Here is a 10,528-nt window from a genome sequence, read left to right as displayed (position 1 = left end):
ACTGACATGACACTGTCATAAACATGACATAACTCCTGTCATGAACATGAATAAGCCTTCATGAATATTTATGACTGTTGTCATAAAGCGTCATTCAGTAAATTATGACACTTTTAATACAAAGTTGACATTATTCAAAATGTCTTTTTTATGACAACTTGACAGAAATCACTACTGTTTAAACTTTACCTTTAATAACATAAAGATACCTAATTTTTAAAGTGCAATCAGTAATACTTTTATAACAAATTTATATCAACTGGATCAAAAATGAATGAATGATGTATTATGATCTGATGAATCTAACATCACACGGATGACTGGGTGCACGTGCGCCACTTCTCTGGGCGCAGAATCAGAAGAGGGGAAAACTGCACAGGTGGTGTGAAGCTTGGGACAATGTTTTGCTATCTTGAGGCTTTCCCTACGTTTGGATGTTAATTTTGCACATAATACTTCCTTGGGAATTTCTACACACCGTGTGCTGAACAAACAAACCTGCTTCACGTAAAGCAGGCATAGTAGCTTCCGTTTTGTTGGAAGTTACTATGTCACAATTTTAGAAGTCTTGTGGAAATTATCAGGATGGTTGCCATGACGTTATGCCTTCTCTGTTTCCTTTATATTTTGTCAGCTTCAATTTTGCATCTTATAATTATATACTATAATTTTGCAGGAACAGATTCTAATACAAAACATCAACAAAACAAGGAAGAAAAACGTTTCAGTCATTCATGGTGTTTAGTTGAACTGAAGTTCAAATGAGTCATAAATTAGGTTCTTAATAAACAAACCAAGCGTAGCATGCACAACTGAGGCAGAACATTAACTGGCAGACAAAGGTGCGGTGGAGGCTGCCAACGTAGGTATTAAATCAGAAGTTGTAATCAGTTCACGCACTGTTGGTTGGTGAGATATGATAATTGTTTCCCGATTTTGACTTTGTGGTATCAGGCTACAGGTAAACAGCATTTCAACTGTGTAGCCATGCAGGCAGATCAGAATTTGCTCTTGTTCTTTTTGCTTATCTTAGAATTGGTCCATTATTTATTGAGGAAAAAGCTCACATTTTCTCCCATTTAAAGATTTGTTGGGTCTATCAATGCTAGCTGGCACATCTGTGCTAGCCTGCTCATTTATACAGTGAACAGCGTTGGTGTCTATATAACCAGTTGTCATTGGGTGAGTCATGGGGTACACCCTGCACAGTTCGGAATATGAACATGTGAAACAAAATCTGAAAACTTTGTAAATTATTGATTTTGTTGCAGCATTGTGACAGCTGTATGTACATTTGTTTGTCTAGTTTCAGGAAAAACTGTCTGATGTGCTGCAGAACTTCCAGGCATTCCAAGAAACCGTCAAACATCTTAGTAATCAAACCAGCGCGGACTGTGAGGATTTCCTGAATAATTTTGCTCACAGTATTAAGCAGTACGTGATGATTCTCAAAGAGCAACCACAGGTACAGCTCAAAACATCTTGCCGTTCCATGAACATATCTTTTGTGAAAGATTTCAGCAATATATGGGCATACCTTGAATTTTTCTCACTTTTTGCCATGTCACAACAACTAGCTTCTAAGAAATCCATAAGGATTTTATATAAAAAACAAAGGCAATTGTGACATTGTGGGGAAGGAATTATCCTATTTTTATTAGTTATACTTCTAGGAATTCTACCTTTTTTTTGTTAAATAAAAACCTGAAAAGTATGGATGTTTATTTGTACTCACATCCGTACTAGAAAAGCAGATTTATATTTATTTGAAATAATCACAAAGACTCAAAAAACATAGATTATCTTCTTTCCCTTTGACAGAAATGCAGCACTTTGTGTTGGTCTTTCACATAAAATATCAACAACATAGATTGAAGTCCATAATGTGACAAAATGTAAAAAGGTTCAAAGGATACGAATACCTGTGCAAGACTCCGTTCTAGACCTTCGCAATCTCCAAAAAGAGAAAACCATTGGAAATATAAATCCTTTAGTAGTTGCTGAGTTAAAAACACTACTTTTTTTAAAGTCCAAAGGAAATCATGAGTAATATTGATTACCATGAAGCATAACTCTGAATGAAAGTACTGTCTGTAAACAACAGAGCAACATCTTAAGCTGAATTTAATGTACTTATGTACTCAAAACTCATTGTGGATCACTTGATAGAGCAGTTATTGCCCAACCTTTCCTGCCACTGTATCATTGGTAAAGAATTCATAAACTGATCCAAAGACCACAAGTGGATAATGATATGTTTTAAAACACCTTCTTCGTTGGTGATTCATCATTTAGGCTTCTTCTCTGGACTATTCTTTGCCTCGACAACAGCAAGGAAAACCTGATTTTCTGTTATCCTTAAATGCTTTGAGCTGCTATGTTTTCATCGTGGTACTGGCACAGTGATGCGTTCTAGGTCTATGGCTGCTTTGTAAATCTGTATGTTACCAGATTTGAGGATACAAGTGGAGTGTTTAACACAGACAAAATATTCTAGCATTGCTTTGGAGAACATAGCATTAGCTGTACTATTGTTTGCTGTATTTGAACAGGTGCTGCTGGCAAAGGAGTAGAAACTTGATGATAAAATTGTGAAACTGCCCATATATGTTTGTAACTGGTTGTTTATTGTTTTTTCAAACCTCTACATCACTGGAAGTGGCATTTTGATGCATTTTTTTGTTGCATGAAAGCTTAACTCTCCTTTACAACTACAAAAAAAAAACACATAACATAATACTGGTATAATGACATACATTCATTTTCTCATGTTATTAATTTGCATTATCTTAGTATAAAACTATAAGCTGTTTGAACATGTGCTACATTGTAATATCTTATGTATCGTTGCTTTCTTACAGAAAAACGGCCCTTTGCCTCCTCCAGCTTTGCCTCAAACATGGGACAGAACACAGAAACTTAGTGAAATCTGGGACAGATACAGCACACTAGTCAAAAAGAAGCTGAAAAATGTTGCTTTGGAAGTTGAGTGCAGCCATAACAAGAAAAGGAGTGTAAGGCAGCTTGAACCAAAAGGACCCTAATTGTATAACTGTGTTACCTCGGACCAGATTCGACTCATTGAAGCCAGAGGATGCGTCATGGTGACAAAGACGCAAAAGCACTTGGAATGGACCTATAGGAATCAAGCTACAGTCAACGACGAAGAACTACAAACCAAGTTAGCAGAACTGTATCATGGGCTGCATAATGAGGACATTCATATTTATTGGGACATCAGATGCTCTTCTATGGATTGCTGTTTCACAGCATTGGTTTCTACATTTGGGATTGAGGATGCTGGTTTTTTTGGAGCCAGCGATGATTTGCTGGATCTCAACAATATGTGACGAACTTCCATTTGGCAGCAACTACAAATCCTGAATCTAGGAAATGCAATTTCAGAATTTATTTTATATATCACCATGCTAATATTTGCAACAGAGCAAATGAGGGATGCACAGACTTTTTTTTTTATTTCATTTTATTTGTGTGGTTCAGTTATGAATGAGCTATTGCATCCCAGTCACAAGTTTGCGGAGAAGCGGGCTTTCCTAAGCTATATCTGTAGGTTACAGCTGCAGATGTAGCAGCTATAAGCTAAGATAAACAATGAATGACAGCACATCATGCTAGATTTTCTACTCAAATACTGAAATAATATGTTCACTGAAATGTCTTAGAACAACAATATTTTAGCATTCGAAAACTGAATTAAATTATGTTGCAGGAAATGTTAAATTAATACAAGATATCAAATTGTTAGCACTAGTTAAGTTCCACAAACTTTTCCTACATTAAACAACAATGGGAACAGTAAAACGGGAAATGCCCATTACAAGTATTCATATAGACAAAAGTAGCCGTTCACACCCTGTTTAATGAAACATTAGCTTTTAATATAGATGCTATGGCTCACCAACAAGGGCGGCATCGCAATGGGAGCGTCACAAAAAAATGACCTGTCAGTTTTTACCTGAATAAGTTTTGTATTGTTCATTTGTGAGAGAGTGGGTTATAGTTGCCCCTCGCATATTGCATAGTGTAAGCCTGCTAAGCCTTAAACCCCAACTGGACAATGACTGTAAAGTTTTCACTTAATTTGCATGTTCCTATTAGTGCTAAAATGTGGGTGTACTTCTTACAGTTTAAAGAATATTTAGTGGATTTGATTATCTTTGGCAAAACTTTATAATTCTACACTGAAGAGGGGCCTATCAAAAGTACAGCTTAATTATATTCATAAAACATTTGAAAATACACACAACACATTGGAAACCTTTTGCTAATATGACCTCCACAGATTGCACTTTTCATAGTTTTTTTAAACTTGAACTGAATTATTTTTTAAACACTGCTTACAAATTCACAAAAATGCTTCCTGATTTACCCCAATATGCGCAGTTTTCTCAGAAATATAGGTAAAATCCTCCTGTCTTGTCTCATGAGTAAATGTACGATAACAACCCTAGTACACGCGTATATACATTGGCTCAGAAGAACGGGATCCCAGAGCTAGCACTCACTGTGGTTTCTACAAAGGTGCGAAAGACAAACAAACTATTGTTTTAGAATTCAAGACTGAACTTAGACTGACAGGCTGCCCTGAAGCTAGAGTAGTGTATCTGATCCTTAAACCAGCTTCAATATTTACTTTAACCATATATTGCACAATCAGCTCATAGTGCAGCCAAACTTTCACTTATAGGTTGTTAGTGTGGCCTCAGTCTCATGGAAACTAATCTGAAAGGATTGTGGTTCTCTTGGTTTATTATGTGATGCCCCCCTTAAACTGTGAGTGCTTTAATGACCAAACCTTCCTGAATGTGCTTTTGCAGACCCTTTTAACCTTGCAGTTTAAAGCTATTGTAATATACTGTACAATTCAAACTGAGAGTTTAGCGCCCTCTGTAGGTGCTAGATAAGAAATGCAAGTGGTCAGATTTAGACTCAAAATATTAATCATCTTCATCACTGTTTGCAAAAGGGTTGACATTTAATCACATTAATTGCACTCTGATGAAGATCTTATGTTTTTTTAAAGAACACAAATTACTTTAATCTTCAAATGATCAATGTAATATGCAGTTTAAAGTGTAAAAGCGAATGTTTTCTCAAAGTTCATAACGAGGTGAAAGTCAAATGTGAAGTATATATAGCTGAAAAATGTGAACAAAAACATTTATTCTGTATCTGTACATATAAGTCGAACGTATTATAACTTAGATCATGGGAAAGCGATCAAGAACATGCCTGGATATGAAAAATAATTTATCAATTTTACTTTGAAATTAATCCTAAAATATTGTATATATGTGAAATGCAGCTGAGTGTGTACGGCTTGCAAACGTTAAAAGGCTGTGTTTCACAAACACTTACAGATTTATGTGTTATTTATTTACTGACGAGGACTTTGGACTATTTGAACTGGACATGAACCCTTCTTCTGTATCACTTGGATCATCACTTTCTTTATTAGCGTTGAAAGAACGCGAATTTTTCAAAATAAAAGCTTTAGAAATTAAAAAGAGAAATCAATGTGGACTTTTATTTTGATATTTAAAAAAAAAAAAATGTCAGCAAGTACGTTTATCATTGTAACCCTCCTATTGGCCCGACTAACTTCATCATATGACCGAAAGCAACAGGCTGGAAAGTGTGAAAGCAGGAAATCCCAGGAAAACCCAAGTACGAAAGTAAAGTTAGATAGAATTAAACAGGAAGTTTTGCATTAAAAAAAATAAAATAAGATATAACCGTACATGGCTCTTGTAAACTCTTTACTGTTTTTTTGTTTTGCAAAGTTTTATAAAATCATTGCCCTCTTCCCACTCCTCCTCTTTATCAACTGTGGATTATAGTTATATTTGTGAAGCACTTTGTGGTTTTAATATCTGTGACTGGTGCAATTTAGATAAATACTACTGAAGCACAGACCCCACAAGACATTTGGAGGTGTGTTTTTATCTAGCATCAAGAGGTCAGCAGCAGATCATTTTGGTTTGGAAGGTGGAATGCTCTGATCCAGCTGATCCCAGAGAAGTTATATTGAGGTCTTGGGAATCTGCAAGCCAAGTTAACAACTCACATTAGGTGTTGTTTATTCCTAAATCATGTTTGCATCTTGGGATGGCACATAATCCCGCTGAAGCATCCCACAACAGTCAGGGAATAGTGTGAAAGAACTCCCACACCCAGATTGCAAGAGAATAGCAACAAAATAATTTGCCCACAACCCGTGGAAAAACAGAAGTGTGTGTATAAATACACTGTATACATATATATATATATATATATATATATACAATATGGGCATTGCGCTGTTTTTGTTTAGCAGTTTGCAGCATTTTGTTGGAATTTGGGGGGAAATTCCAACAAATTTCCCCAAGTACCTCAGGATACCTGGGATGTATCCTGAGGTACTTGCACATATTTCCTGCTTCTAATACACAGTATGTATTGACAGGATGTTCAGTCCAATCTAATTCATCATTAGATGCTATTGTGAAGAAATAAACAGTGTTTTTGATGTCACTTTTTAATGTTCATAAAGCTCTGCCTGACCGATGTATGTATGTCTAAGGTGATAAATTGTTTTGCTCTTATGAAAAAAGTAATTGCTTTTATTGTGAAAGGGTAAAACGGAAGTTTGCAGCAGAGGCACGCATTGACATTGCGGCATCACATGATACTCTAATCCGCGTAATCAGAGAAATAACACAGAACTGCAATGGCCACGCGCAGGTATCCTGCCGGGGTTTTTATCTAACATTTTATTGATAAACGATGGAAGTTTGTGCATCAGTGCCAAACACGCTCAATGTTTTTTAACTTATTGACCGAAGCACTTGTCTGTTTTGCTATGTAGCTACTGAACTTGCATCTGAAGCGGCTGACAATCAGGACGCGTCAATTCTACAGCTTTTTTCTTCATCCATCGCAAGCATTTATTTACAAACTCTTGAGTTGTCCTGACAAAATACAGCGATTTGGCCGTCCCTAAATTTATCCGGGTTACTTTTTAAAGTTCGAGTCGCCCTAAAGCGAGCACTTGTTTTTGTTCGCAATGACGGAGCGGACTCCTCTCCTGAACTACCGCCTCGTCACCAGCGTCAATGAGTCCGAGCCGCGGTCGGCTCCTGCCAGCCTGGCCCCGGAGGAGCTCCCGGGAAGCCCACGGCTCACTTCCTCACCAAAGGGGCAGCCCAAGAAGCTGTCGGTGTTCTTCGGTGTGGTGGTCCCCACTCTGCTGTCAATGTTCAGCGTAGTGGTCTTCCTCAGAATAGGTGAGTGGTGGCAGCAGAAATCACTACGCTCTATTTCACTTTCTGTACAAGTAGTATGCACAGTTTATATATTTTACTACTTCTGTGGTTGTTCGTAGTAGTTTTGGGAATCGTTTTAGGGTTAAGCATTTATAATTTCCACTCAACACAACTCGTTTCTGTAATCTGTTTGTGGTTCTTTCCAAAGTCCAAAATGACTTCCTCTTTTTTGTATTAACTAATTATTGTGAACTTAAATGTAAAAACAAATGCTGCTTTCCAAATGGTGCGCTGTGCTACAACTCCCTTCATTTTTGCAATTGTGCTCCGATATTTCTGAGGTCCTTTTGTTGGCAGCGCCATAATTCAGAAAAAATATCATGCTACACCTTTAAGGCATTACTAACTATTATTAGTGTCGATAACATCTTTTCTATGCGTCGCTTTTCTATACCCGTATATGGAATTGCTTCATATGTTGCATCTGTGTTTCACACAGGAAGATAGCAGAGGTGCACTGCCTCCAATTCCAATTTCTTACCTAAATAATCATTGACTTCCGTGTAAATAACGCAAACATGTCAATGGTTTAAGAGTTCAAAAACACTGTTTCCTTATTAAACTGCTATGACATTTAAGACTGGAGTTGTTTTAAGACGGTTTCCCTCAAACTAGATGTGCTCCTAGCCTTTAAATTCAAGAAGTCAGCATTTAAAATGGCAGCGCCAACTGCTAGTTAAAAGATGAACTACTTAATCTTTTAAAGAAACCTCACTTAAAAAAAATCCGAATTATCCCTGTAAACTACAGCTTTTGAAAGTGCACTAATAATTCATCAGCAAACAGAGACTGTCTCGACTTTATGCTGTGAAAGTGACACTCTCGTAACTCAGGTTTGGGTTTTGGTACCGTGAGGAATTAATGTCTGATTGTAATCAGTGAGATACAAGTTCTCCTTTTCCAGTAATTTGACTAAACTAGAAATTATTCAAGCCCATAAAATCCATGCTGCTGCTGCAGAGAACACAGTTGAATTTGCAGAACAACAAATCAACTTTTCAAAACCAACTTCATCTTCTCTCCTCACTTTTCACTTCTGCTTTTCTTTCTGATTTTTTTTTGTTTCCTATAAGTTTTAACTCTCTTTCAGTATTCTCATCTCCTGTCCTCCCAGTGCCCCTCCCAGTCCCCCTCTCAGTCTCGTGAGTTGTCAGCTGCTGAGCAATGGTCACTCACATGGGCATATGTAGCTGTTGGTTGAAGACGTTAGACATTGTAATCTCAAGTTAAAGTGTAAGATTGCACAGGAACTGTGAGTGGTTTCAGTGTGGATGTGAAACTACTGTAAATTTAACGGTTTGACAAAGTGTCTCTTGTCCTGACCTGGATGTACCACCAGAACATGCAGATGCTTCGCAAGTTGAGTTTATCTCAATTGAGCTTAAAATTTGAGCTCTTAAAGGAACAAAGCAAACTTTGTTTCCTGGTGGGACTTGGGTTTGTATCACAGTGATTCTGACTGATGGCCGAAACATGCTGCTAGTTGCTGATCAAAGATAAGTGGAGGAATGGTGCTTTAATGTGGATAATTTGTTTGTTTGCGACGCAGTTCAAAGTGACTGATGTGACGTCCAGCTCGATGAGATTCACAGCATTGATCAGTAGGACAAATTTGACAAATGTTTCAATTTGGAAAAGTACAAGACAGAATTGGTTGTCTTAGGTTCATTTACGTCCACTGATTATTTGGGTATTTTAGCCTATAACTTATGTAATTGATTTTTTTTTGTTTTGTTGAGGCACTAACTCCTTGTTCTTCAGACTAAAGAGATTTCAAATTGGTTTTATGTTCCAGATAACAATATATCTACGTTGCAAACATGGTGGTACGATGTCGGCCCTATTTGGCTGAAAGAAGCAACTTTTAAAAATGAAAAAAACATAATTGATATCTGAACTTTCTGCCACAGATGATCAATCATCTCTCCTTTCAACTTTCCATGAGAACAATTTCCTGTGTATTTGGGTTTTTCCACCACCGTGGTTTGCATAAGGTTTACATATCTGTAGAGTAACCTTGGTACAATGGCCTTATGTGAGTGTTAATGGCTTATTTAGTAATTAGTAGTTATATTATTCTACTTTTTATTTATCTCAGTATTCCTATAAGCAAACATCTCCAGTCTCATTTATTGACGCAGTTCTAAACAACAAGCAGTATTTATAAATGCGTCACAATGGCTAACAGATAATCTCTGATCAGAATCAGGAATTCTGGAAAACTGGAATATCAGTTCAAGTCTAAAACTCTTTATTTTTTGGATGAATCCCCACAGAACAGGCTTTCAGCTAACATAGCACTATATTCTACTGACTCCAGCATTTTCAATTGATAAATCAGCTAAAACAGACGGCATGACTGACTCCACCTCTCCAAAAATGACATTGGTTTCCAAAAAAAAACCGAGATTAATTTCTGCTGCAGGCAGATCTATGATCAACAATAGCGTCAAACTAAACTTTTAATCAATACAAATGTGGTCACATAAGACAGCATGGACACAAAGAGCTGATGCTAAGAAAACAGCACCAGTTTAGCACTGGAACTAATTCAGCTGATTCATCTAACCAGAGCAGCAGATTGTCACAATGTATACAGACAATGCAGAAGCTGGAATCTCTCCCAGCATGTGATATTCCAGTTTCATTTTTACAGAAAGTGAAACGTTGTGGTGAGCCATTTAAACTGAAGGCTTTTTATTATTTTTTTTTTATTTTCACTTTTTAATTCTTTGAAAACTGTTTGAAATGTCATCTAGAGTTTAAAGCCATGGACAGACATCTGTTGAACAAATAGATGTGATATGTTAGCTAATCGTACTTTCATGACGCCTTAAAAAACCCACATCCTCCTGTAACGCTGGCACTTCCCAGGAATCCTTTCATTGTCAGCCTCTTTCCACTCTGCTCCAGTTTATGGTTCTGCTTTCACCCAGGCACCAATCTACTACTTTAATTTACTTGTTTCTGTTTTTTTTTCCCCAGGGTTTGTGGTGGGACAGGCTGGTTTGTACCAAGCTATCCTCATGTTTGTGGTGGCCTACTTCATCATCTCGATGACTGTTCTGTCGGTGTGCGCAATCTCCACCAATGGAGCGCTGGACGCTGGAGGAGCCTATTGTATCCTGTTCACACACACAAGCATCATCATATGACCTTCTGCATGTGACAGTCATTTGTAGCGCCATTATCACTGTCAACAG

General features: G+C 37.2%; 1 protein-coding gene and 1 long non-coding RNA gene across 4 annotated transcripts in view; both read left to right on the top strand.

The window, feature by feature from the left end:
- LOC108166797 (uncharacterized) overlaps positions 1-6,065 on the top strand; it is a 13,152-nt gene extending 7,087 nt beyond the window's left edge. For 2 of the 3 annotated variants that reach the window (XR_001777183.1, XR_001777181.1), the window contains 2 exons: positions 1,307-1,465; positions 2,862-6,063. This is a non-coding gene — a long non-coding RNA (uncharacterized LOC108166797). Of the gene's footprint in view, positions 1-1,306; positions 1,466-2,861 lie in introns of all 3 variants that reach the window. The other variant, XR_001777182.1, reaches the window with a different exon arrangement.
- A 620-nt stretch (positions 6,066-6,685) lies between these two features.
- Positions 6,686-10,528, top strand: part of LOC103474907 (solute carrier family 12 member 9) — a 63,375-nt gene continuing 59,532 nt past the window's right edge. Inside the window, exons 1-2 of the mRNA XM_008426179.2 lie at positions 6,686-7,286; positions 10,311-10,445. Coding sequence (XP_008424401.1) covers positions 7,067-7,286; positions 10,311-10,445 — 355 coding nt within the window. The 5' untranslated portion in view covers positions 6,686-7,066. The remainder of the gene's footprint in view (positions 7,287-10,310; positions 10,446-10,528) is intronic.

Source organism: Poecilia reticulata, linkage group LG13, assembly GCF_000633615.1.
Source record: "Poecilia reticulata strain Guanapo linkage group LG13, Guppy_female_1.0+MT, whole genome shotgun sequence".
NCBI classification, from domain to species: domain Eukaryota; kingdom Metazoa; phylum Chordata; class Actinopteri; order Cyprinodontiformes; family Poeciliidae; genus Poecilia; species Poecilia reticulata.
This window is presented reverse-complemented; position numbering and strand designations above follow the sequence as displayed.